General features: G+C 43.3%; 4 protein-coding genes and 2 non-coding genes across 6 annotated transcripts; 4 read left to right on the plus strand and 2 right to left on the minus strand.

The window, feature by feature from the left end:
* The first annotated feature begins 995 nt into the window (after positions 1 to 995).
* Positions 996 to 5,167, plus strand: LOC4339776 (uncharacterized). Its single transcript, XM_015783962.3, has 9 exons — positions 996 to 1,258; positions 1,946 to 2,060; positions 2,153 to 2,262; positions 3,400 to 3,525; positions 3,625 to 3,745; positions 3,840 to 3,924; positions 4,029 to 4,142; positions 4,236 to 4,275; positions 4,692 to 5,167. Exons 1-9 carry the CDS (start codon positions 1,067 to 1,069, stop codon positions 4,842 to 4,844), a joined length of 1,056 nt encoding a protein of 351 aa, XP_015639448.1. The 5' UTR covers positions 996 to 1,066; the 3' UTR covers positions 4,845 to 5,167.
* A 764-nt stretch (positions 5,168 to 5,931) lies between these two features.
* Positions 5,932 to 6,004, minus strand: TRNAV-UAC (transfer RNA valine (anticodon UAC)). The gene has a single exon. It is a non-coding gene; the product is annotated as a tRNA-Val (tRNA).
* Positions 6,005 to 6,099: 95 nt separating this feature from the next.
* On the plus strand, positions 6,100 to 10,223 carry LOC4339778 (RNA polymerase sigma factor sigC). The gene is made up of 7 exons (XM_015782153.3): positions 6,100 to 6,475; positions 6,624 to 6,775; positions 6,849 to 7,403; positions 8,763 to 8,990; positions 9,079 to 9,219; positions 9,309 to 9,509; positions 9,622 to 10,223. The coding sequence occupies exons 1-7, from the start codon at positions 6,361 to 6,363 to the stop codon at positions 9,901 to 9,903; spliced, it is 1,674 nt and encodes a 557-aa protein (XP_015637639.1). The 5' UTR covers positions 6,100 to 6,360; the 3' UTR covers positions 9,904 to 10,223.
* Positions 10,224 to 10,625: 402 nt separating this feature from the next.
* On the plus strand, positions 10,626 to 10,699 carry TRNAV-AAC (transfer RNA valine (anticodon AAC)). The gene has a single exon. It is a non-coding gene; the product is annotated as a tRNA-Val (tRNA).
* A 1,362-nt stretch (positions 10,700 to 12,061) lies between these two features.
* LOC4339780 (transcription factor MYBS3-like) lies at positions 12,062 to 13,551 on the minus strand. The gene is made up of 3 exons (XM_015782773.3): positions 12,989 to 13,551; positions 12,694 to 12,899; positions 12,062 to 12,617 (listed from the first exon to the last, which is right to left on the minus strand). Exons 1-3 carry the CDS (start codon positions 13,338 to 13,340, stop codon positions 12,363 to 12,365), a joined length of 813 nt encoding a protein of 270 aa, XP_015638259.1. The 5' UTR covers positions 13,341 to 13,551; the 3' UTR covers positions 12,062 to 12,362.
* Positions 13,552 to 20,822: 7,271 nt separating this feature from the next.
* LOC4339782 (RGG repeats nuclear RNA binding protein A) lies at positions 20,823 to 23,996 on the plus strand. The gene is made up of 6 exons (XM_015784484.3): positions 20,823 to 21,227; positions 21,381 to 21,792; positions 21,898 to 22,042; positions 23,119 to 23,277; positions 23,358 to 23,417; positions 23,524 to 23,996. The coding sequence occupies exons 1-6, from the start codon at positions 21,050 to 21,052 to the stop codon at positions 23,719 to 23,721; spliced, it is 1,152 nt and encodes a 383-aa protein (XP_015639970.1). The 5' UTR covers positions 20,823 to 21,049; the 3' UTR covers positions 23,722 to 23,996.
* Positions 23,997 to 24,181: the final 185 nt, after the last annotated feature.

Below are 24,181 nucleotides of genomic sequence, written 5' to 3' on the forward strand. Positions count from 1 at the left end.
CCACGTTTAATTTGCTTTTGCAGGAGAGATCGAAACGTGAATGGGACTGCGTGTTGCAATTTAAAGCAGCCATAAAGGAAAACTCAATTAATTATCTAAAGTGTCAAGACAAAATAAACAACATTTTCCCTTTTCCCTTTGGGTGGTAGCGGCGCCATCGACAGAAAGAGCAGAATCTAGCATGCACGTTTTTTTTATTTTCCTTTTATTTTTTTCCTAAAAAACATTTTTTGAGCATGTGTGGCTGGCACGTTGGTTTCTGATTTCTTCATCATCAAGACTGAGTCACTGACACGTGTGCACCTATGCGGTCCACGTGTGGTAATCGCTTGGATGATCCGGTACTTGTTTCAATCGCGTAAAATGACCATTCCTATTTCTCCCTAACAAATTGCAGTGCCATATTTAAGGATGAAAATATTTTATGATTAACCTTACTTGCAGAGTGCATCTTTGGCTTGACGCAGTGTGATTATCTAAAAGAGATTTCGCGAGGGAAAATGACAAAAAAAAAGATGTTTCGACTTTGTGAATCTTAAGATATGTTAATACGGTCTTCCAAAGACACAGGAGTAGAGCGTGAGTATGTGTTCATAAAAGTAAATGTGCGTGCGTGATTGTATTGTATTCTATTTTTTTTAAAAAAAATAAAATGATGTCAGCAATGGCGAAGAAAACAAGTAGACCATTTTCCAAAACTGTAAAAAAAAGAGAAAAGGAAAACAAGTAGGCTTGCAGATCCTGCGGTCCAGCCCAAGAGAACGTTAGTGTGCGCGGCCTACCTGCGCGTGTCGGCCTACTTCGGTCTGGCTGAGAAATAGTAACTGGGCCAACATGCGTGTTGACTAGCTCGGCCTGGTTGGCGAAGACGACGGCCCAAACGCGGAGAGAGATATCGAATATTCCGTGGCCCACCAAAGCCGACAACGACCGCAGCTCGCTTGTCAGACATCGGGGAAAGCAATCAAGCAAGCAGCGGCCGCATCGATCGGAGCGGAGAAATTCCCCAACTCTGCTCACCCTCACCGTTGCCGACGACTTCGTGCGGCGGCGAAGAGGAGAGGCGATGGGAGGGGGAGACGCCAGCGGCGGCGACGGGCCGGAGCAGGAGCTGAAGCGGGCTGCTGCGGCGGCGTACAACTACGAGGGCGACGCGCGCTGGGCGGAGTACTGGTCCAACATCCTCGTCCCCCCTCACCTCGCCTCCCGCCCCGACGTCGTCGACCACTACAAGCGCAAGTTCTACCAGCGATACATCGTGAGTTCCACCACCACCACTGCTTTGCTTCGCTTCTCCCCCCTATCAACAACTACTTAGGGTAGGGGATCTGACACGCTTTCTGTACGGACGGTTTTAGTTCGGGGCTTCGTCCCCTTCGATTTGTGTGGTGATGGCGGTAGCCGTAGCTAATACCCAAGCTTGCACTTGCTAATACATGATGGTGTGTTGATGACTTTTAAGATGGTACCAACGCAGATGTGATGCTTGCTGCTAAACCGCTTGCTTCATGTAGCTGAGCTGTGAGCACAATCTACACTTTGATGCATTGCTTGTTTCAACCAGGGTTTTGTTTTCAGTTGATGATGAACTCGATGCTACAACTACTGTTCAGTACTAGTTCATACCTCTCTTTACCAAACTTCCTAAGGCTAAGGGAGGTTTCAAATACTTTTTAATCTTGCTTCATTTCATGACGACGTAGCTTGGCAAGCTTGCCCTTGGTTTCTTTTGTTGAAGCAATCTATCTCCATGTTAAAACGAAAGCTACATTTGTTAAGCATCAAACCACAGCTTTCTTGGCATTTATCACAGTTAGAAACTCAAAAACAAAAACATGCTATTTGCATTCGGTCATTTTAGAATCTATGCTGTTACCCATGTACAAGTAAAGAGCAAATCAAGATGATGGTAAAGCTGTTTGATTTCCTTTTGCTTTCCTAATAGGATCGTGATTTGGTGGTTGAGCCGATGTCATCCACTGGTTCCACCCAGCCAAGCGGACCAGAAGTAAGGTCTTCGTCCTTCTCATCCAGTGAGAATGTCAGGGCCCGTAGTTCAGGTAAGTTGCTTTCAGTTTAAGTATAGTACATCTCTCGTTTTATTCTGTCGCGTGTCACATCTATTTATCATGTGACTCATTTTCATATTTAGGATCAAGTTCCAGATCAGCTGCACCACCGCCCCCACCGCCACAAACAGACAGTGCTACAAATCCCTTACGGTTTGATGCACGGACCATACACTTCTCCATTAATGCCTGGGTAAGAAACAATTCACCTTCTTCATTCGAGAGAATCTATTCTATACCACTGAGTTTGTTTGGGTTCAACAATTTGCCATCGACATTGTCTCTTTCTATAATATACCGACGACTTTATCAATTGTTCTACGATACGCCATTGGGCTAGATCTTCTTTCCAAAAATACCCAAAGTACCCTTAGAGCCATACAAGGTTAACAATTGATTTATCTCATTAGAAGTTTCAAAGAAAAATGAAAACTTTTATGTGGCCTCTTTACACAACATGGAAGTTTACGCGGCCTCCTTACACAACATGGAAGTTTCCAGTTTTTTTTTTTGGTATATGAGAGAGAGTTTACTAATACAAGAGATAATAGCACAAAAATATCTTATGTAGTGTATGAAAGATGATATATAATAAAAACAACAATAAAAAGTATTTACAAAGCATATAACAAATAATTATATTTTCTTTTTAAAAAATAGACATGTAAAAAACTTAAAACTTGCCTCCTTACACAACATGGAAGTTTCCAGTTTTTTTTTGGTATATGAGAGAGAATTTACTAATACAAGAGATAATAGCACAAAAATATCTTATGTAGTGTATGAAAGATGATATATAATAAAAACAACAATAAAAAGTATTTACAAAGCATATAACAAATAAATTATATTTTCTTTTTAAAAAATAGACATGTAAAAAACTTAAAACTTGTATACAAATTTCCATGTTGTGTAAGGAGGCCACATAAAAGTTTTCATATTTTCTTGAAACTTCTAATGAGATAAATCAATTGTTAACCTTGTATGTTCATAAGGGTATTTTGGGTATTTTTGAAAAGAAGGCCCAGCCCAATGGCGTGTTGTAGAACAATTGATAAAGTCATCGGTATATTATAGAAAGCGACAATGTCGATGGTAAATCGTTGAACTCGAACAAACTTAGTGGTATAGAATAGATTCTCTCTTTTCATTAGCATTTGCATGTGTAATTATTTGTCCTGAAAATAGTTGGCACCTTTAGTAGTGAGCTTTTAAAAATCAAACATTATGGTTTCTGATAGATATCTCATATATTGGTCCTGGTAACCTTGATCTTATGATCATTATTAGCTACAGCCTACATGGCCATGACACCCTCATATATTTTCAGGTACTTGTTGTTGCTGGTCTGGGGATGCTTCCAATTTTGCCAAAACATCTTGCAGATAGAGCCTGCAAACTTTCATTGCTGGGAACAATACTCTCCTCTGCATACTCTCTATACAGCACTTATGGGGTAATTTCCTTGCTACTTGAAGCACGAATAACTAGCACTATTTTTAATCTTATTTCTTTTTTTTTTCGTTGCTGATCTGTTCTTTTTTTCTGTGCTAAGAAACCAAGAGCATGGAACATGCCTGCAGTCCAGGGTTGGTTGCAAGCTGTACTTGGAACCAAGGATTTTATCCATTTGATGTTCTCTCTTATGCTCTTCACGTCTCAGTTGCACTTAAAAAGTAATACGTGGTTTCCCTTTCAAGTTTGTGGTTCTGACCTGTCTTTTGCTCGTTTCACATCTTCTTACATGTTATGTTATCCTTTTTGTAACAGTTGCTGCACTACCTGTGTTCTGCTGGGCACTTGATCATGTTGCTAGATTCCTAAGGCGTAATTTTGCTCGCTCATCCTTCTATAGGTAATTGTGCGTTCCATTATCATTGAATTTCGCCTTTGCAATCTGGGGCACAACCAGTGTGCATTGCTCTGTGATTAATTCCATCTTTCCGGTCTCTCATTCAGGAGTTACTTGGAGGAACCCTGTCTTTGGGTAGAGACAAATAACACTACACTCAGTCTCCTCAGTTCAAATGCTGAGATTGCCTTGGGTTTTCTTCTGATCATATCACTTTTCTCGTATGTTCCTTCCCCTCCTCCGACAATTTTGGATTTTCTTTTGTCTGGAAAGTCATATTGTATACTCATATGAGTTACCTTTGTACCTTGCAGGTGGCAACGTAGCATAATTCAGACATTCATGTACTGGCAGGTAAGTTATCATTTGATCATCATTATTTTGCCCCATTGCTTTATAGCTACAACATGATGTAAGGGCGATTTATGCTGGTTTGTTACATATTATCAAAAGATTCAAGAATGCCCATTGTCAATTTTGTTTAGTCACGACTTTCTAGTTGGACATGACCACATGAGTACTGGCCAGTCGTCAGGGCATGCATACTGTTTCAGTTCTAGAATCCCAATATTTTTCTGCCGACTCCACATACGAGTATACAGCTAGTTAACATTTCAATTAATAACCGCATTTGTCTTAATATTACTTTTGATCATTTTGAAAATAAAAAACAGTTGTGTCAAATATACTGGCGCCCTTTCCATTTCTCAAGTAACTTATATTGATGTCAGTACGTATTGGTGTTCTTTGCATGCTTGCCTGTTGTGCAGGTGTTGAAGCAGATGTACCATGCTCCTGTAACCGCTAGCTACCACCAGAGCGCGTGGGCGAAAATTGGCCGGATTGTCAACCCGTACATCCATCGCTATGCACCATTCCTCAATACACCCATTTCTGCAGCCCAAAGATGGTGGTTCAGGTAGCAAGGCTGAGGACAGAATCACGATATTTGCAGATCTGATCATGCGGAGAACTTATCTACAATGTGTTTTGAAGAGCTATTACAAACTTAGCACGCCGTTGCTCTCGTCATGATGGAGCTGTGCATCATAAAAACTCCTGCAAGTAGTTCCCTTTTGTATTGGCTTATACTTTGAGGTTAACATTGATGCAAGAACGGTGTTATAAACCCTGGAGGGCTTTTTCACCACCGTAATGCTCGATCAGTGATCACGACGATGTTCTATATAATTCCTGCCAAACTCAGGCTGACCTGTATACAATGGATTGCTCTTAGATTGCATCATCTATTCATGAGTGGCTATGAAATACTCCATCCGTTTCACAACGTAAGTTATTTTAGCATTTCCCACATTCGTATTGATGTTAATGAATCTAGACATATATATCTATCTAGATTCATTAACATCAATATAAATGTGGGAAATGCTTGAATGACTTACATTGTGAAACGGAGGAAGTAATGAGTTGTGTTTATCTGTTGTGGCATATCTTTATGCTCTGTTCTACTTCTAGCCAGGGACCGAGTGACGGTCAGAATGCACAACACAGGCAGGGCAACCGTTTCGCCCTTCTCCCCTCAGCCTCCAGGGGCAATGATCTCTCTGGAGGGAACACCTGCATTTCCTACATGAAAGAGAGGTCAAATAATATCGAAGAAATCACATGGGTGCAGAACTGCATTTTGCCACAACCAGACAGGCAGGTAGACAAAACCATTACACGGTCAGAGATAAATTTTGGGATTTTGTTTGATGCCAGCACCGTTTCCATTAGAAGACGATGAAAGACAAAACAATTACATGTTCAGAGATAAAATCTGGCATTCTGTTTGTTGCTAGCACTGTTTTTGTTACATGTTCAGAGACAGTTTAAGGGGGTTGCAGCACGTTAGAAGTTCCGAGACAATTTTGCAGCAAAAAGGAAAATTTTGCTTTAAAGAAAGTTATTAGCACATAAGATTGTCTGCAAAAAGGAAAATTTTGTTTTTAAGAAAGTTATTAGCACATAAGATGTTTAGACAATTTTGCAGCAAAAAAACAAAACATATGTTGCTGCCCAGGATCGAACTGGAGACCTTCAGTGTGTAAGACTGACGTGATAACCACTACACCACAGCAACCAAGCTGTCTCCATAATGAAGTTTGTAGTTCAAATAGATTTAGATCCAAACATCTGCAAATCGGAATATCTAACTTCCGAAACTCCATCGCAAACAGGATTGCTCGTGCGGAATTCCTCTGTGACAGACAGTTTTTACTCACTATTCTTGAGGAAAAGGAAAGGAAAATATCTCGCGAGAAAAGATCCCAACTCGTTTTCTTTCACCCTAAGATCTTTCTGCCTGTCCATGTCCAACCAAAGAAGAGTCTGAGACTCTGAGTTGGATGGATAGGGTCCCCAACCCTTCTTCACCAATCACCACCCCCATCTGCTGCCATTGCTGTTGCAGGCCAGCTAACGGAAGGCCCGGGCGACATGGGTTTGCAGATGATGCGTGGTAGGCCCTGCGCCCCGTGCTGTTCGTCCTCCTCCTCCTCCTCCTCCTCTTCCTCCTCGTCCTGGATGCCCTCCAAGCATCCTCACGCGCCATGTGAGTTACCTTCTGCATCTTCCTTTTCTTTCCCCCCACTGCTATAGTATTCCCCAGGCGGAAAAAATAACTTATTTTTTATGTAAAAATGCATTGGTACTTTGAGCAATTTGCCAGCGGAATCTAAAGTTCCAAACTTCTAATGCAGTGAGTCGAAGGAAAATCTCATCTGAGTCACTTAGAGCATTGGCCTTGCACCTCTTGCCCAAACGTCGGAAATACCAAAATGGGGATATCTCAAGGATTTCAGCATCTTCGTCCGGTGTGCTTGAAATCACCGAGAACAAGTCCAATAACAAGGTCCTCACTTAAATCCGTAATCCATGTACGACTCATTTTTGTCTGTTGATAATGATTGCAACATGAATTTCAGGCTGATGCAGAAAGAAAGATCCTTGATGATGCTCTTGACAGAAAGCCGCAGATTGACTGGGTTGAAGAAGATATCTCTTCTTGGATGGATAAGAGTTACACAAGCAGCAATTTGGAGTATAACTTATTAATGCAAAACATTCAGGTCTTAGAAAGTAGTTTGGCTGGTAAAGACTTGGTAAGGCTGGAAAGAGATATCCTTGTACATATCGAACGGCTGGGAGCATTGAAATCATTCAACGCGTCTATCTCCAGGGCCACTCTAACACAAACATATGAATTAGAGTTTTCACTTCCTGGGGATATTATTAAGCTTGATCCAGAGATTCCTCTCGAGGAGCAAAATGATGTGGTAATTGTTCGAAGTGGGAAAAGTCAAGAGAGGAAACTGAAAAGAATGAAAGCATCAGAAAAGGGCTCTCGGGTCTCCGTGAAAACACCCTCACGAAAATCAAAGAAGTCCAGTAGTAGTCAATTTATAGCTGAGTGGAAAAACTATCCAGGCCGAAGAAGGAGCATTGTACGAGAACAATCAGCATTGCTGGTTACTATCAAGGTACTCTTCATCATCAGCATATTTATTCCTTTTAGCAGTCAATCTATTATATTATTAAAGGAATAGAAAAAGGAGCCTCCACGTTCGCTCTCATGGCCTAGAAATTCTCACATTAATCGGAGAAAAAGAAAAGACAGAGTTCATATAGAAATACAATTTAGAAATAGCTAAAATTAAAGGAATAGAAAAAGGAGCCTCCACGTTCGCTCTCATGGTCTAGAAATTCTCACATTAATCGGAGAAAAAGAAAAAGCAGAGTTCATATAGAAATACAATTTATAAATAGCTGAAATTTGGAATTAAAAAATAAGGAATATTAGAAGAGGAGACATAGAAATACAATTTAGAAATAGTTGAAATTCGGAATTAAAAAACAAGGAATATTAGAAGAGGAGACTAGAGTCCATATAGAAATACAATTAGGAAATAACTGAAATTCGGAATTAAAAATAAGGAATATTAGAACTAGAGTCCATATAGAAATACAATTAGGAAATAACTGAAATTCGGAATTAAAAATAAGGAATTTTAGAAGTAGAGTATAGAGTCCATGTAGAAATACAATTAGGAAATAATAAAAATTTGGAATTAAAAACAAGGAATATTAGAAGTAGAGTATAGAGTCCATATAGAAATACAATTAAGAAAAAAATAGAAATTCGGAATTAAAAAATAAGGAATATTAGAAGTAGAGTATAGAGTCGATATAGGAATTTAAAACTAACTAAAATTTGGAATAAACATAATAAAATTAAAAGTAGAGATATAAAGATACAATTTACAAATAACTAAAATTGCAAATTAAGAAAAACATGGGAAGAAGAGTTTAAAGTCAATATAGGAATACAATTTAGAAGTAACTGAAATTCGAAATTAAAAATTAAAGAATATTGAAAGATGAGTTTAGAGTTCACATAGAAATACAATTAGAAATAATAAAAATTTAAAAATAAAAATAAATAATATTAGAAGAAGAGTATAGAGTCTATCTAGAAATACAATTTACAGAAAATTCGGAATTAAAAAAAGGAAATATTAAAAGACAAGTCTAGAGTCCATATAAGAATATATATAATTTATAAATAACTAAAATTTGATAGTAAAAATAATTAATAACTAACACTTAATATTATATAAGATATAATATGAATATTACCCATTAGTAGTTTTGTAAAGTTATTGCAAAATTTAAAATTATGTTGTCATTTTAATATATTTGAATAATATAATGAGGAAACATATATGCTATTATATGAGAGAAAATATAATGATGCTAGCCGCGCAATCTGCGCGGGCCACTGTGCTAGTTATTGTTAACCATAACATATCCTTCATGGTTTTATTCTTACTGTTCTCTAGGAGTGTGCAAACCTTGAGAAAATAAGAGAAAACTTGTTGAAGGATGGGAGTGAAGTCAGCCATGCAAGCTGGGCCAAGGCAGCTGGAATTGATGAAGCATTGTTGAGGAGTAGGCTGCAAGAAGGTTACTGCTGCCGAGAGAGATTACTGGTAACCACCGAGTGGCTAGTCAAGTACATTGCAAAGACATACGCTGGAATGGGAACAGCTTTTGAGGATCTACTGCAGGTTGAGAGATAACATATTTATTGAGAAAAAGGTAGACTACATTGACAACTTCCATTTTACAATTTGATTTGTTGGAATGACACTGCAGGCTGGGAAAATGGGTGTCCTTAATGGAGCTGAGAAATTCGACAGCCAAAAAGGATGCAAGTTCTCAACTTATGTGAAGTACTGGATAAGGAAAGCAATGTTAGCACTTCTTGCTGAAAACTCTGGAGTAATCCAGCTGCCCGTATGCCTCTGAAACTATCTTGATATGCTTCACTTTGTTTCATGAGAAAAATCATTGCTTAATGATGTGAACTGGCAATGCAAGTGTAGGCAAGGATGGAGGGTATAATTCGTAAGGTCAGGGAAGCGAGAAGGGCGATTCGCTACAACACAGGGAGGAACCCACCAGATGCAGAAATCGCAGCCCTCATCGGTGTATCAGTTGCCAATGTTAGGTTGGCACGGAAATGCTCTCGTCGAGTTGTGTCGCTTTACACAGAGATCGGAGTTGGACAGAATGCAAAATTTGTGGTGAGCCTCTCAGCCCTGTGATTGACCGATGATAAAAAATGACAAATAGTTCTTCCATCACCCGTTGATGGTTTATTTTGACGTATACAATCTGAATGGTGTTTAATTGCAGGAAGTGACTCCGGACACATCTTTAGAAGCTCCAGATGAGGCTATGTTCCGGATGCAGTTGAGAGAGAGACTGCTTCATGTCCTGGACAGGCTCCCCCCAAGAGAAGGGCACGTACTGAAGCTGCGGCACGGGCTGGAAGATGGGAAATGCAGGTCCCTGGAGCAGATTGGGAGCATTTACCATGTCTCCAAGGAGTGGATAAGGAAAATAGAGAAGTCGGCCATGTCCAAGCTGAGGAACGACGACGTGCATAATGAACTCAAGGACTTCTGTGGATTCTAGTGCTCCTGATCGAGCTTTCTTGTGCATATAGAGCTCTCTACTTTGCATCAAGTACACATGATTTTCACAAGGGTTCCTTTGCTTCAGGAGGAGGAACAAGGATGCGTTCAACGAGAAGTTGAGAACTGTACTGATGATGTTGTGATAGCATTCGATAGAAAGTTGTATATATCGCATAACATTACAAGCATTTGTTTACCTTTTTATTTTGAAAATTTACAAGCATTTGTTTCAGACGAACTGTTCAGTATAGAGCAGATGTAATACAGAATGTGGATCATACATTGATGGATGTATAGTGCAAAAGAAATATTGCCATACTGTTGACTGTTGCTAAAAATGCTGACAATTATATCAATGTTTTGAACACTGATCTTCCATGATCTTATTTTTGTTTGGTATTTCACTTGCGCCAGACTTTTTATCTCATCTCTTTCGATTTTTTGTTCGTAGGATCTTACATCAAGATTCATGTTGTTGTAGACCAAATTGTAATTACACACAATTACTTATACTTAGTTATAGAGCATTTACACTCAGTTTCAATGCACTAAAATTAGATTTTACAACTGTTTTTATCTTTAGATTTATGGGTTTTTGACATGTTTATATTTTTTATTTATTCAGAACGGTTTATATTCATTGATTGGGTTAATGGCTTAATGCTTAATGCTCTAAATATTAATAGTTAGGATTAAATGTAAATGTCAACAGACAAAATTGGTGTCGTGGTGTAGTTGGTTATCACGTCAGTCTAACACACTGAAGGTCTCCGGTTCGAACCCGGGCGACGCCATTTTTTTAATTTCTACTTTCTTTTTTTATGCTTCGATTACAGAGCAGGCCGGTCCATGACACGAAGCACCCGCGGGCCGGCCCACAGGCCCATATCTACGGCCCCAGTGTTTCAGCGATGATGATGACATGGCTGTGATGTGAGCCGGCAAGTCCACGTCTGCAGTTTGACATCTTTGTCCATCCCTTTAGCCAACTGTGGAGGTAATTAGACAGCTAAATAATTGCATCCACAAAGCTTTGAGAAATGCTGTAGCTCAGGTGGCGATGCACAGTAGGATCCTAGTGTGTTCTGTGCGTGTTTTTTCCAGCATGTGGCTGAGGAAAGCTTCGCCTTTTTGCCACCTCACCAAATGTATTAGAGGAGCTATCCTTCCTTGCAAGTTGCAACCACACCAAAAGCCATCATCAGCCATGTAATAATAATATGATTAAGCAAAGGAGACAGGGTAGCTCACACATCACTGTCACTCAAAAGGCTCTTTCTGCTATGTGTCCAAACCTTTAGATCTTGTTGTACATGTGTGTGTAGCCAAGCCAAGCAGCTAGCAGCTGCATCATGAGCATCGTTTTTTGGCCAAGAAATATACTGATTCTAGATATGCCTTATCCGGATCATAAGCTTGCTCGACGATTTGTCATCACATCTGAACATCTCTGAATTAATCTGATGCATGCCGCCGTGGCTCCTCTATCTCCACTATCTCCTGTTTCAGAGTTGAAACCATTTAGGCAGCTGTCCTAGCTGGTGTCTTTTGCTCATGGATTGTGACATGTCATAGGTCATTGTTCAAGTTATCAAGTATGGGTGATACATCTAGTCCTTGTCCTGTTAGCATTTAACCTTTCTCTGATGGCAATATGTCCTGGTTATTGGCATGTTGCTTTTGCAAACAGTGCACAACTTGTCCCCCAAACACAACCAGAGACTAAATTCCTACCAAAGTGCTGATCTGAAGATACCTGAATATGTAGTACCCGGGAACACCAGGATACCAGATAGACTAATTGGTAAACACACATCAGAATATCAGATATTCAGCATAGGTTGAGGACAGAGCATTTTGAGACCTTCTTTGCACTGTCAATTGCACAAAATTAAAGCAAGCATGTAGGTATTGTGAAAGAAAAGGAGAGGGCACCATGGAAGCAAAAGGCTTCCAAGTTGGTACTATGAAGGAGAGTGAATTGGGACGAGATGGACATGCACCTAACATCGATCTCATACCAGATTAAGGATTGTAGGGCCTGAGCGCCATACAGTGCTTCAGGCACTACAGATTGCTTGCCAATCGCCATTGACACTGCAACCACATTCTTGTCGCTAGTGCTGTTTGCTCGATCAGTGGAAGGATATGAGTCATACCGCAAACAAAATGATTCAGATATTAAGGACACTATATACATCGCTGCAACAAAAAATTCTATTGATGCAGCAGAGAATACTAAGCATGGTAGCATTGCAGATATGCACAGTGCTTGTGACCATACAATGGGTGGCTACATGAGACAATGTTACAAGATTCCAAACTTTTGTCTACAACACTGTCCCCATGGCTGTCAATTAGATTCAGCAGCAAGATGGTTGGAACTTGACCCTGAGGATAAAATTTGTTAAGCATCTTGGGAATCCAGTCGATGGATGACCACGGCAACTGATGGTGCTAGGTTCCGATGGATGGCGTGGTGGACAGGGACATGCCCAGCTCCAGGTCCAGCGGAGAGCAATGGTGACTAGTGCCGTATCCATGACCTTGTTGTGCTTCTGAAACTGATGGTGTTTCTGACGAAGGCCACGCACTGTCACCTGATTTGTGGTGCGAAACTTGGAGAGACAGAGAAGCAGAGATGTTGTTGTTGCAGCGAGTGGCAGGATCGGATGAGGCGAGAGATCTTCCTCCACTGTCACAATCCTGAACCTGCCATGACATATCAGCTCAGCTCAGCTCGACTTGTATGAACATATGAATGCAGTATGTATGCGTGTGAGCGTACCATGTCGAAGAGGCTGGAGCGGCGCTTGTTGTTGGTCTTCTTGGCGGCGCTGTTGTGGCGGAGGAAGAACTTCTGGGCATGGCTGGCGACCTGGGTGGGCGTCCTGGTGGTGACGAAGCTCCGGGAGATGCCTCGCCAGTCGCCCTTGCCCAGCTTCTCCAGCCCCGCCAGGAACAGCCTGTGCTCTTGCTCGCTCCATGGAACTCCTGCACGCACCACGTCGTACGTTGCATCCATCAATTTCCAGTTGCAAGAATCAAATTGACATGCTTCAATGGATAACTAATTGATTTACCTTTCTTCCTCTCCCGCATGGTTGCCGCCGCGCCGTGAGGCCCGTCGGAGAGGTAGCCGTCGGCGGCTGGCCTCTCGCAGCCCTCGTCGATGGACAGCAACAACGAGGACGTCAACGGCGACGGCGACGACGACGACGACTGCAAGGAGGAAGGAGAAGAAACCTGCAGCCGCAGGCAATCCATGCTGTAACTCTTGTGCAAGTAGGACGCCGGCGAGCTGGCCGCCGCAGCATGGAGCTGCACCCCGAACAGCCGTAGCCCGGCGCCGCCGCCGCCGCCGCCCTCCTCGCCGGCTCGTTGGCCTGCAGTCGAGTAGTCACCAGAGCATCGCCTCGCCATGATGGCGTGCATGCGTCAATGCGTTTGTGTGTGTGTTGTGTGTGTCGCGGCTGCAGATTAGCAGGCTAGTTAAGGGAGGGAGAATGACCTGCGCATTTGCATTGCATTGCACAATCGAATGGGATACAAATATGGTAATATATGGAGAAAAGAGTGATGCTAATCTCGCTGCTGCTAGTACCGATTGATCGAGAGGGACGTCGACTTGCTACTAGTGAGGACACGACAATTATTGCACCCGTCGTTTTTGTGTTTAGCCCTATATTTGTAATCAATTTGGGTTTTAATTTATCGTTAACCGTACTGTCATACCATACCACTGTTGATATTATGGGCATATAATGATTTAATTTATTCCATAAATAAATCATGACATTACAGATGAAAACTAGCATGAACGCATCATTAGATCTACACATGTAAACTACGCAGAATAACATGAACAGATCAAATATGCGCAACATATTGAACACGTACCGAGGTGACGAAAAGACCGGCTGCTTGGTCGAAACTTTTCGCAGGTGTCTACGAAGGCACGAAACACGCGAGCGAAGAGGAAGGCGAGCCGTCGCGAACGAACAGGGAGCAGTCACGCGAAGCGCTTCCCAAAAACCTTATTGCCGCCTTCTCCCGGTGCAGGACGTCAAAGGCAGAGGTTCCGAAGACCTGCTCTCCCGATCGCTGGTGCACGCCGGCGAGCGGGATGGAGTAGTCTACGAGCGACGGCGCAGTACAGAGTAGGAGGCAAACCCTAGATTGATTTTCGCATGTTGCGTGAAGACGGCAGGTCGGTTTATATAGAGAAGGGTCGCTTGATCAGGGCGCCCGCACGATCTCTACTGCGCGTAACCGAACCGGATAAGTCGCGCGTAACTTATCCGGACTCCACGCCGTTTGCACACACCGGATTTTTCGGAACGTTTCCAAAACAAAAACGAATCCGAATTTGCAGCAAAACAAAACTGCAAAAGGAGGCTGCATCTGCGTACGTCGTGCACGCGCGCCAATTTTTCGGACCATTCGACGCGTACATCGTGCACGCGCGCCGCCTGCCCTGCCAGGCGAGGCGAGGCGAGCGAGCGCGCGCGTGTGTTTCCCCTCTTCTCTCCACCACACATGCTTCAAGTGGCTAGGAGGGCATCCTCCCTTTTAAGGAGGTCCCCCTCTCCTAGAATAAGCAAGGTGGTACTAAACTCCACATGTATGCCATCCCATGAGGTGGGCTTTTGTGATTTTCCAAAGAATTAATCTTCGAGTGGGCTAAGGCCCATTCATTAATTCCAACAATCCCCCACCAAATCTCAAAATCCCACTGAGATTTGCCTTTTCCAATGTACTGTTTATATACCAGCGGTTCGATGGAGACCAATTAAGGTTGAACATCCACCTAGAACTCCAAGCTACACTTACTCACAACTTGAACAATGGACTACGCCTTGAATTGCAAGTCTTGTGCAAGCAAGTTTCACTCAAAGTCTTATCTGGTACTAGACCGTCTGTAGACTACCCCACGGGTGGAGCGTATAAGTCATACTCCTAGGTCTTTAGTAAGCTTCCTAGCAGATTCACCCAAAATCTTCATAGACTGCGACCAACAGTCAAGCTCACAAAGGTGAGTTCCTTCAAGAATGCTCTGCAGGACAACATCTTTGCTAATTAAAGCCAACAGAACTCATTAAGGCATAGCCAACCTGCCTTGCAGCTCACGAGAGTATATGCATCTTCACTTGGAGAGGGTATATATATTGGTACTCTCCTCTAGTTTATTAATGGTTTGTTCTTCCCAGGATCTAATTCACGGGATCTCCGATCACATAGACTGGGTTACCACCATAGTATAACTCACATGGGTCTCAAACCCATCTCCTTCGATGCATTGTCTATCACATTTCGTGATAGTCCCTTCATGAAGGGATCTGCCAGGTTTCTCGCTGTTTGGATGTAATCCAACGTTATAACTCCGGAGTTTCTTAATTTCCTGACAGACTTCAATCGTCTTTTCACATGTCTAGACGATTTCATATTATCCTTAGAACTATTCACTTTGACAATTACCGTTTGATTGTCACAGTTCATAAGGATAGCCGGCACCGGTTTTTCAACAACAGGCAGATCCATTAATAGATCACGCAACCATTCTGCCTCAACAGTAGCAGTATCCAGTGCCGTTAGCTCTGCTTCCATGGTTGACCTCGTCAAAATTGTCTGTTTGCAAGACCTCCATGAAACAGCACCACCACCCAGTGTGAAAACATATCCACTAGTGGCTTTGATCTCATCCACATCAGAGATCCAGTTAGAATCACTATAACCCTCCAGTACCACAGGATACCCAGTATAGTGAAGCCCCAATTCCACAGTACCTTTCAGATAGCGCATTACTCGCTCAAGCGCACGCCAGTGATCATCTCCCGGATTAGAGGTAAATCGGCTCAACTTGCTCACAGCAAAGGAGATATCAGGCCTAGTTGCACTAGCCAGGTACATCAACGAGCCAATGATTTGGGAGTATTCCAGTTGATTCCTAGCAATTCTCTTGTTCTTGCGAAGCAACAAGCTATGATCATAAGGTGTTGGAGAAGGCTTACTATCAATGTAGCCAAAGCGATTCAAGATCTTCTCCACATAATGGGACTGCAAGAGTGTAATCCCATTCTCACCTCTAATTAGCTTAATGTTTAAGATAACATCAGCTACTCCCAAATCTTTCATATCAAAATTTTGAGACAAGAATGATTTAACCTCATTTATCACCTCAAGGTTTGTCCCAAATATCAGTATGTCGTCAACATACAAGCACAAAATAACTCCCTCACCCCCACCATGGCGATAGTACACACATTTATCTGCCTCATTGACTGCAAAGCCTGCAGATGTCAATGTTTTGTCAAATTTCTCATGCCATTGCTTAGGAGCTTGTTTCAGACCATACAAAGACTTCAACAATTTGCACACTTTGCCTTCTTGACCTTCAACTACAAACCCATCAGGTTGATCCATATAGATCTCCTCATCCAGCTCTCCATTAAGAAAAGCTGTCTTAACGTCCATTTGATGAACGAGAAGACCATGTGAGGCTGCTAGGGAAAGTAGCACACGAATTGTGGTCAGTCTAGCAACAGGTGAGTAAGTGTCAAAGAAATCTTCGCCTTCTTTCTGAGTATAGCCCTTAGCAACAAGCCGAGCCTTGTACTTTTCAATAGTACCGTCAGGCCTAAGCTTCTTCTTGAACACCCACTTGCACCCCACAGGTTTACACCCATAGGGTCGCTCTGTCACCTCCCAAGTCCCGTTAGCGATAATGGAATCCATTTCACTACGGACAGCCTCCTTCCAGTAGTCTGCATCAGGAGATGCATATGCTTCTGAAATTGACTTAGGAGTGTCATCCACGAGGTACACAGTGAAATCATCACCAAAAGACTTAGCCGTCCTTTGTCTCTTACTCCTTCGAGGAGCTTCACTGACATCCTCCTCAGAGACAAGTTCATGTGTATGTTCAGTTTGTTCTGGTGGTGTGATTAAACTGGGAATTATTTCAGAGGGTTGGTTCGAACCACTATGTGTATCCTTCATTGGGAAAAAGCTCTCAAAGAAGGTAGCATCACGAGACTCCATAATTGTACCAACATGCATGTCCGGTATCTCGGATTTAACTATTAAAAATCTATAGGCAATGCTATGATGAGCATATCCCAGAAAAACACAGTCCACAGTCTTAGGTCCAAGTTTGCGCTTCTTCGTTATTGGTACATTGACTTTCGCCAAGCACCCCCATGTGCGCAAATAAGAAAGTGATGGTTTTCTACCAATCCATATCTCATATGGTGTTTTGTCCTTATTTCTGTTAGGAACTCTGTTTAACACATGATTTGAGGTCAACAATGCCTCCCCCCACCATGCCTTAGGCAGTCCCGCGGTGTCCAACATGGCATTCACCAAGTCAGTCAGTGTGCGGTTCTTCCTTTCAGCAATCCCATTAGACTCGGGAGAATAGGGAGGCGTCCTCTCATGTATGATGCCATGTTCCTCACAGAATAAGTCAAACTCGTTCGAGAAAAACTCTCCACCACGATCAGACCTAAGCCTTTTTATCTTTCTGTCAAGTTGATTTTCAACTTCTGCCTTATAAATTTTAAAATAGTCTAGAGCCTCGTCTTTCGTTTTCAACAAGTACACATAGCAAAATCTAGTAGCATCATCAATCAATGTCATGAAATATCGTTTTCCACCCTTCGTCAACACCCCATTCATTTCACAAAGATCTGAATGTAGGAGTTCTAGTGGTGCCAAGTTTCTCTCCTCGGCAGCCTTGTGAGGCTTGTGAGGTTGCTTCGATTGCACACAACTATGGCACTTAGAACCTTTGACAATGGAAAACTTAGGAATTAAACACATGCTGGAAAGCCGAGACATCAAGCCAAAATTAATATGACATAAACGTGAATGCCAAACATTAGTCTCATCATCCACACTGCCACAAATATGGTTCACAGACTTATTGCAGAAATCAGAAAGGGAAAAGCGGAACAGGCCTCCGCACTCATAACCTTTACCAATAAAATATCCATGTTTAGACACGACTACTTTATTAGACTCAAAAACCAACTTAAATCCGTCTCTAGTCAGACGGGAGCCACTAACAAGATTCCTGTCGATAGAAGGGACATGCTGCACGTTCTTCAGCTGCACGATCTTTCCCGAAGTAAACTTCAGATCTACCGTGCCAACACCATGAACAGAAGCATGTGACCCATTCCCCATTAGAACGGTGGAACCCCGTGCGACCTGATAAGAAGAAAACAATGAGATGTCAGCACAAACATGTACATTGGCCCCAGTATCAACCCACCAATTAGTAGATTGATTAACTGAAAAAACAGTAGGTAAATTACCATACCCGCTTCCATCTCCAATGTTGCCAATGGTCACATTAGCAGACTTAGAAGTCTGCCCTGCAGGTGCCTTCATCCCCTTGCGCTGTGGACACTTCCTAGCCAGATGACCAACTTGGCCACACACAAAGCAAGTCCTCTCATCCTGATTAGGATTGTTGTTGTTCTTCTTCTGCTTCTTGAAGTTGGTGGTCTGCTGAGCTTTGTATTTCCCCTTGCTCTTGTTCTGGGCCTTGTGCACAACATTGGCACTGGACTGCCCACCATCGCCCTTAGACGCGGCATCTTTTTCCCAAGCTTTCTCCTCAACATCAAGAGACGCAATCAACCCCTCAACGGAGTATTCCTGTCTCTTGTGTTTGAGTGCAGTACCGAAACTCCTCCAAGATGGAGGTAGTTTTGCAATAATGCACCCGGCCACAAATTTGTCGGGTAAGACACACTTAAGGAGTTCGAGTTCCTTAGCCATGGTTTGTATCTCATGAGCCTGTTCGACTACAGAACGGTTGTCAGCCATTTTGTAGTCATGAAACTGCTCCATGATATACAGATCATTGCTAGCATCAGTAGCACCGAATTTAGTATTCAGTGCATCCCACAACTCCTTAGCGTCGGTCATATGCATATACACCTCGACCAGACGATCGCCAAGAACGCTAAGAATGCATCCCACAAAGAGAGTAGTGGCTTCCTCGAATTGCTTCTGCTGTTCAGCAGTAAGAACTCCTTCAGGTTTGCCAGTACTCACCCAGAAGCATTTCATAGATGTCAGCCACAGAGTGACCCTGATCTGCCATCTTTTAAAATGCACACCGGTGAATTTATCCGGCCTCAGTGCATCGGCAAAACCAGCCATAGTAAAATCACAGTGCCTATAATAAGGTTTTTGGATTGTTGATATTATGGGCATATAATGATTTAATTTATTCCATAAATAAATCATGACATTACAGATGAAAACTAGCATGAACGCATCATTAGATCTACACATGTAAACTACGCAGAATAACATGAACAGATCAAATATGCGCAACATATTGAACACGTACCGAGGTGACGAAAAGACCGGCTGCTTGGTCGAAACTTTTCGCAGGTGTCTACGAAGGCACGAAACACGCGAGCGAAGAGGAAGGCGAGCCGTCGCGAACGAACAGGGAGCAGTCGCGCGAAGCGCTTCCCAAAAACCTTATTGCCGCCTTCTCCCGGTGCAGGACGTCAAAGGCAGAGGTTCCGGAGACCTGCTCTCCCGATCGCTGGTGCACGCCGGCGAGCGGGATGGAGTAGTTTACGAGCGACGGCGCAGTACAGAGTAGGAGGCAAACCCTAGATTGATTTTCGCATGTTGCGTGAAGACGGCAGGTCGGTTTATATAGAGAAGGGTCGCTTGATCAGGGCGCCCGCACGATCTCTACTGCGCGTAACCGAACCGGATAAGTCGCGCGTAACTTATCCGGACTCCACGCCGTTTGCACGCACTGGATTTTTCGGAACGTTTCCAAAACAAAAACGAATCCGAATTTGCAGCAAAACAAAACTGCAAAAGGAGGCTGCATCTGCGCAAGGGTGAGGAGCCAATTTTTCGGACCATTCGACGCGTACGTCGTGCACGCGCGCCGCCTGCCAGGCAAGGCGAGCGAGCGCGCGCGTGTTTCCCCTCTTCTCTCCACCACACATGCTTCAAGTGGCTAGGAGGGCATCCTCCCTTTTAAGGAGGTCCCCCTCTCCTAGAATAAGCAAGGTGGTACTAAACTCCACATGCATGCCATCCCATGAGGTGGGCTTTTGTGATTTTCCAAAGAATTAATCTTCGAGTGGGCTAAGGCCCATTCATTAATTCCAACAACCACTAATTATCTGAGTATAGGAGGGATAGTACTTTAGTGAGGTCAATCCATCATAATTCTTTGCATTATCTTTCTTTGAACACACACATGCACTCTCTATGAATCTTTGATCCACTGTTGAAGCAAGGGATTTGGACAATATTTAAAGTGCCTGTCAGTCCATGATGGAGACGGGCATGCATGATAGAACCGAATTAATTTGGGGTTAAATAAATGACTAAGCAGAGAGAAGATGGTTAATCATAGAATTGTTTTTGTTTAGGTTCAGGGTCCCTCTCCTGTCCTGCAGCTTTGCTTCAGGAATGCGCGGAGATTTCGGACAGCTACCTAATTGGTCACTAACTGCTAATCTTTCATCCACTAACGCTGGCTGCCGCTAATCTACGGTGCATGCATAAAAAATCTTTTATAATCTTATAATCCCATTGCTTAATGACGCATGGGTAAGATTAAGCATCAACAAACAGAATCGCTATTAAGCTTGCTAATCATGATGCAGTCACATATTGTCCATTTAGGCCGAAGGCCCGTTAATCCGAAGGCCCAACTAATAAGCACTTAAGCCTATGTAAGCCGACTAGGCCCATAAAGAGCAGTACTTCTCCAGTACAAAGGGGATAAGACAGAACTACCCTCACGACACTTTGTTGGTAACCAGAATTTTGGACGTAATTAGCGCAAACTGTTAGGCCCAAATGCGTCATTTCGTAAATAAAAGGAAATAATTAGTGAGGCCGTGCTCTGAAAATGGAATTAATTTAGTGTATGACCGTACTGTATAGCAGAGCAGCAGCCTCCGGGCAGACGAGAGCCAAAGGCTTTGCTCTTGGCGGCTAGGGTTTTGTGTGCCAAACCCTAATCCCCTTCCTTGCATCAATCTCATGGCGGCGATTTCGTCGGGGATGGTGGCTTGAAAGGTCTGTGTGTTCTTGTTTGGGATTGAGGAATAGAGAGGAGCTAAGTGGTGTGGCGGCGCGGAGAAATGGGGTCCAAGAACCAGTTCGATCTCCTCGTCGACGTCGACAACGATGACCCCTCCCACCTCATCGCCGCCGCCGAGAAGAAGGCTGCGGCGGCGGCCGCGTCGCCCAAGCTCGCCTCATCGCCGGCGCCCGCTCCGGCCAAGCTGCCCACCAAGCCCGCGCCACCCGCGCAAGCCGGTGAGTATGACACGCTTCTCACTTCTCAGTGCTCTCTATTCGATTCGATTACCGTACGCATATTGATGGAGAAATTACCGGATTGTTGGATCCATGGCTGTTTTTCCGTTAGGCGCAAAGATTTGATTTGATTTTTTATGTATATATCTACAGTAAGGGAAGCGAGGAACTACGGTGCTCCACGCGATGGGGCTGGCCGTGGTGGCCCAGGGCGTGGAAGAGGCGGCGGCCGAGGAGGCAGGGGCGGTCCGAGGCGAGATTTCGGTGAGGGTGATGCCAACGGCTTTGAGGGTGGCTATGGTGGTGGTGGTGGGTTTGGTGATGGTGGATTGGCTCGCGGTGAAGACGGTGAGGGGAGACAGGCAGAGAGGGGCCGTGGGCCACGCCAGCCCTACCGTGGAGGTGGTCGCCGCGGTGGCTATAGTGATGGGCAGAGTGGAGACGACTATGGACGTCCGCGCAGGGCGTATGAGCGCCACAGCGGCACTGGCCGTGGCTATGAGTTGAAGCGTGAGGGGTCTGGCCGCGGCAATTGGGGAACTGTCACCGATGAAGGCCTTGCACAGTTAAGATTGGTCCTTTGCAATTTGGTTTGCGATTGTTGGCTTATTTTGTAGATGTGATTGATTGATCCGACGATTGAATATAACTCTTCTATATGGTTGATTAGGGAAGTTGCGGAGGCTGTTAACACTGAGGAGGCTCCTGCAACTGCAGAGGATGAGAAGAAACCTGAAGATGTGCCACAGTCTGAGGTCGACAAGGACAAGGAGAGTCCAGAGAATGAAGAAGAAGAAAAAGAACCTGAGGATAAGGTATATTTCTGATCTGTGCTTTAATACCTTAATGCATGTGTGCACATTTGGTACTGTTTAGGAGGTGATGATAACTCTTTCTGGGCATAGGGCATGGTAAACATACAGTTTTGGGTATTACATTCTGGTGCCTTTGAATGGTCAAACATGTGGATGCATTTTAAGCACAACGGGTACATATAGTTTTGGTTTTTGATTTCGTCAGAAACTAGCTACAGGTCATTCATTTAGTGTGGGAAAACATGTCATCTGTACTATTCTAAGCAATGTAGTTCAATCATTCAACTGGTTTACATGTGGGTTAAATTTGCCTTTTTGAGAACTGCATTATGTTCTCCAGTTTTTGCAGGCTCTTCTTGCTTTCAGTTTTGTGCTTTTGCTCATTTCTAGCCAATGCAATATAATTATGTCAGAATGTATCGCGTTACTGCTTAGTTAATTTGCTTTTGATACTCATGTTACAAAATAGCCAGGACTTCGGTAAGATGATGTTTAAGTTGACTGATGGGAAGGTTTTATATATTCTGTGAGTAGTCTGCCACACTCAAAACTGGTGGATGACTTGTGCCCGCTTTAAATACAGAAATATAAAGTTTGCAATTTTGCTTGCATCAGTTGGAACTAGAAGCTGCTGTATATATTGATTTTCTGCATAATTCAATATCATTACCTGAAGTTTCTGTTGTTTAATTTTTTTTCCTTCTGTATTGAATGCTATCTCCTATCTGCTATGTAGTAGATCTTTTGGGTATCCATAATATTATTTGGGCCTTTCCCGTTCTTTTCTCCATGGTGAACGTTCAGCTATGGCACCTTCCATTTGTTGATCAAATTCTCTTGGTCATTCAGGCGTTCTTGTGTTGGTTCTAGTACATGTTTGGATATTCCTATTATCCCTACTGTCCTAACGGTTGCCTGTTATATAGCATGTGTTTGCTCATTCTGGTGTTTCTACTGTCTCATTTCTCTGCCTATTAAAGGGTTTTCTAAGTAATTGCTTGAAGTTAGCACTCCGTGCGATTCAAGTAGCAATTCGTTTGATAGTGAAATAACAATTTTCTACCACCATTTCACAGGAGATGACTTTGGAGGAATATGAGAAAGTGCTGGAGGAGAAGCGGAAAGCTTTGCTTGCACTGAAGGCTGAGGAGAGGAAAGTTGAAGTCGACAAGGAGTTGCAGGCCATGCAACAGCTCTCTGTCAAAAAGGCTAATGAGGAAGTGTTTATCAAGCTGGTAAGTTGTATGCTTGGTGTTATGTCCTCTGAACATGTTTCAGTACATGTCTATTTCCGCTCAACTTTTATTATTATCAGGGCTCTGACAAGGACTTGAAAAAGAAAGAAAAGGATGAAAAGGATGAACGTACCAAGAAGGTATTTCATTTTTTTGGCTCATTAATCATAAGCCTACACTGGCTGTTCTGGCTCACAATATTGACTTGTCTTTGTCCTTCTCCTGTTTGGTCCATTCTTGGTGAAGTCCCTGAGCATCAATGAATTCTTGAAGCCGGCTGAAGGAGAGAGGTACTACAACCCTGGCCGTGGTCGTGGCCGTGGCAGGGGTCGTGGTGATCGTGGGGGTTTCTATGGTGGTTACAATGGCAACGGTGGTCGCAGACAGGCTGCCGCTCCGGTGATCGAAGATCAGGCCCAGTTCCCCTCGCTAGGTGGGAAATGAAACGAACGCTCGGATCTAGCGGCTCGGTTGTCTTGTTGGTTCACCTGAAAACTGTGTCGTCGTCGAGTTGAGTACTGTGTTGTTATGTCGCCCCTCCCAGATAGGAGTGTTGTGTTTATCGCCTGTCTGTATCCCCGTGCATATCCGAGGTGCACCCATCCATCACCATTGCTGTGTTTGTCAGACATAGTAGCTCATGTGCTGCTTCTATTTTCCGACAGGAGTGGACAGTGTATGCCATGTTTCTGATGAGTAGTCGTGTGTGCGTTGGTTCAGAGATTTTGCTCAGCTGAGAATGGATCCCATGGTTTATTAAAGAGGCTAATCTGAAACCTGTCACCTGTGGTGCTGTAAGGTTGATTTTGTCAGATGTGGTTGTAGAGGAACAGTTTATCCATGTGTGAATTGAATGCACATCCAGCCCACTACTGGTTGTACTTCTCTTGTCCGGTCCAGCCCA

This window comes from Oryza sativa, chromosome 5 (assembly GCF_034140825.1).
Source record: "Oryza sativa Japonica Group chromosome 5, ASM3414082v1".
In the NCBI taxonomy this organism is placed as follows: domain Eukaryota; kingdom Viridiplantae; phylum Streptophyta; class Magnoliopsida; order Poales; family Poaceae; genus Oryza; species Oryza sativa.

Bases quoted from the DNA above. Each gene is read 5' to 3' on its own strand.
- LOC4339776 (XM_015783962.3), top strand. From the start codon at position 1,067: ATGGGAGGGGGAGACGCCAGCGGCGGCGACGGGCCGGAGCAGGAGCTG. The intron at 2,263-3,399 runs GTAAGAAACAAT...ATATATTTTCAG, and splicing joins ACTTCTCCATTAATGCCTGG to GTACTTGTTGTTGCTGGTCT. The intron at 3,925-4,028 runs GTAATTGTGCGT...TCTCTCATTCAG, and splicing joins GCTCGCTCATCCTTCTATAG to GAGTTACTTGGAGGAACCCT.
- LOC4339778 (XM_015782153.3), top strand. From the start codon at position 6,361: ATGGGTTTGCAGATGATGCGTGGTAGGCCCTGCGCCCCGTGCTGTTCG. The intron at 8,991-9,078 runs GTTGAGAGATAA...ATGACACTGCAG, and splicing joins CTTTTGAGGATCTACTGCAG to GCTGGGAAAATGGGTGTCCT. The intron at 9,510-9,621 runs GTGAGCCTCTCA...GTTTAATTGCAG, and splicing joins GACAGAATGCAAAATTTGTG to GAAGTGACTCCGGACACATC.
- LOC4339780 (XM_015782773.3), bottom strand. From the start codon at position 13,340: ATGCACGCCATCATGGCGAGGCGATGCTCTGGTGACTACTCGACTGCA. The intron at 12,900-12,988 runs GTAAATCAATTA...TGGTGCGTGCAG, and splicing joins CATGCGGGAGAGGAAGAAAG to GAGTTCCATGGAGCGAGCAA. The intron at 12,618-12,693 runs GTACGCTCACAC...ATGTCATGGCAG, and splicing joins GCTCCAGCCTCTTCGACATG to GTTCAGGATTGTGACAGTGG.
- LOC4339782 (XM_015784484.3), top strand. From the start codon at position 21,050: ATGGGGTCCAAGAACCAGTTCGATCTCCTCGTCGACGTCGACAACGAT. The intron at 21,228-21,380 runs GTGAGTATGACA...ATATATCTACAG, and splicing joins CGCGCCACCCGCGCAAGCCG to TAAGGGAAGCGAGGAACTAC. The intron at 22,043-23,118 runs GTATATTTCTGA...ACCATTTCACAG, and splicing joins AAAAAGAACCTGAGGATAAG to GAGATGACTTTGGAGGAATA.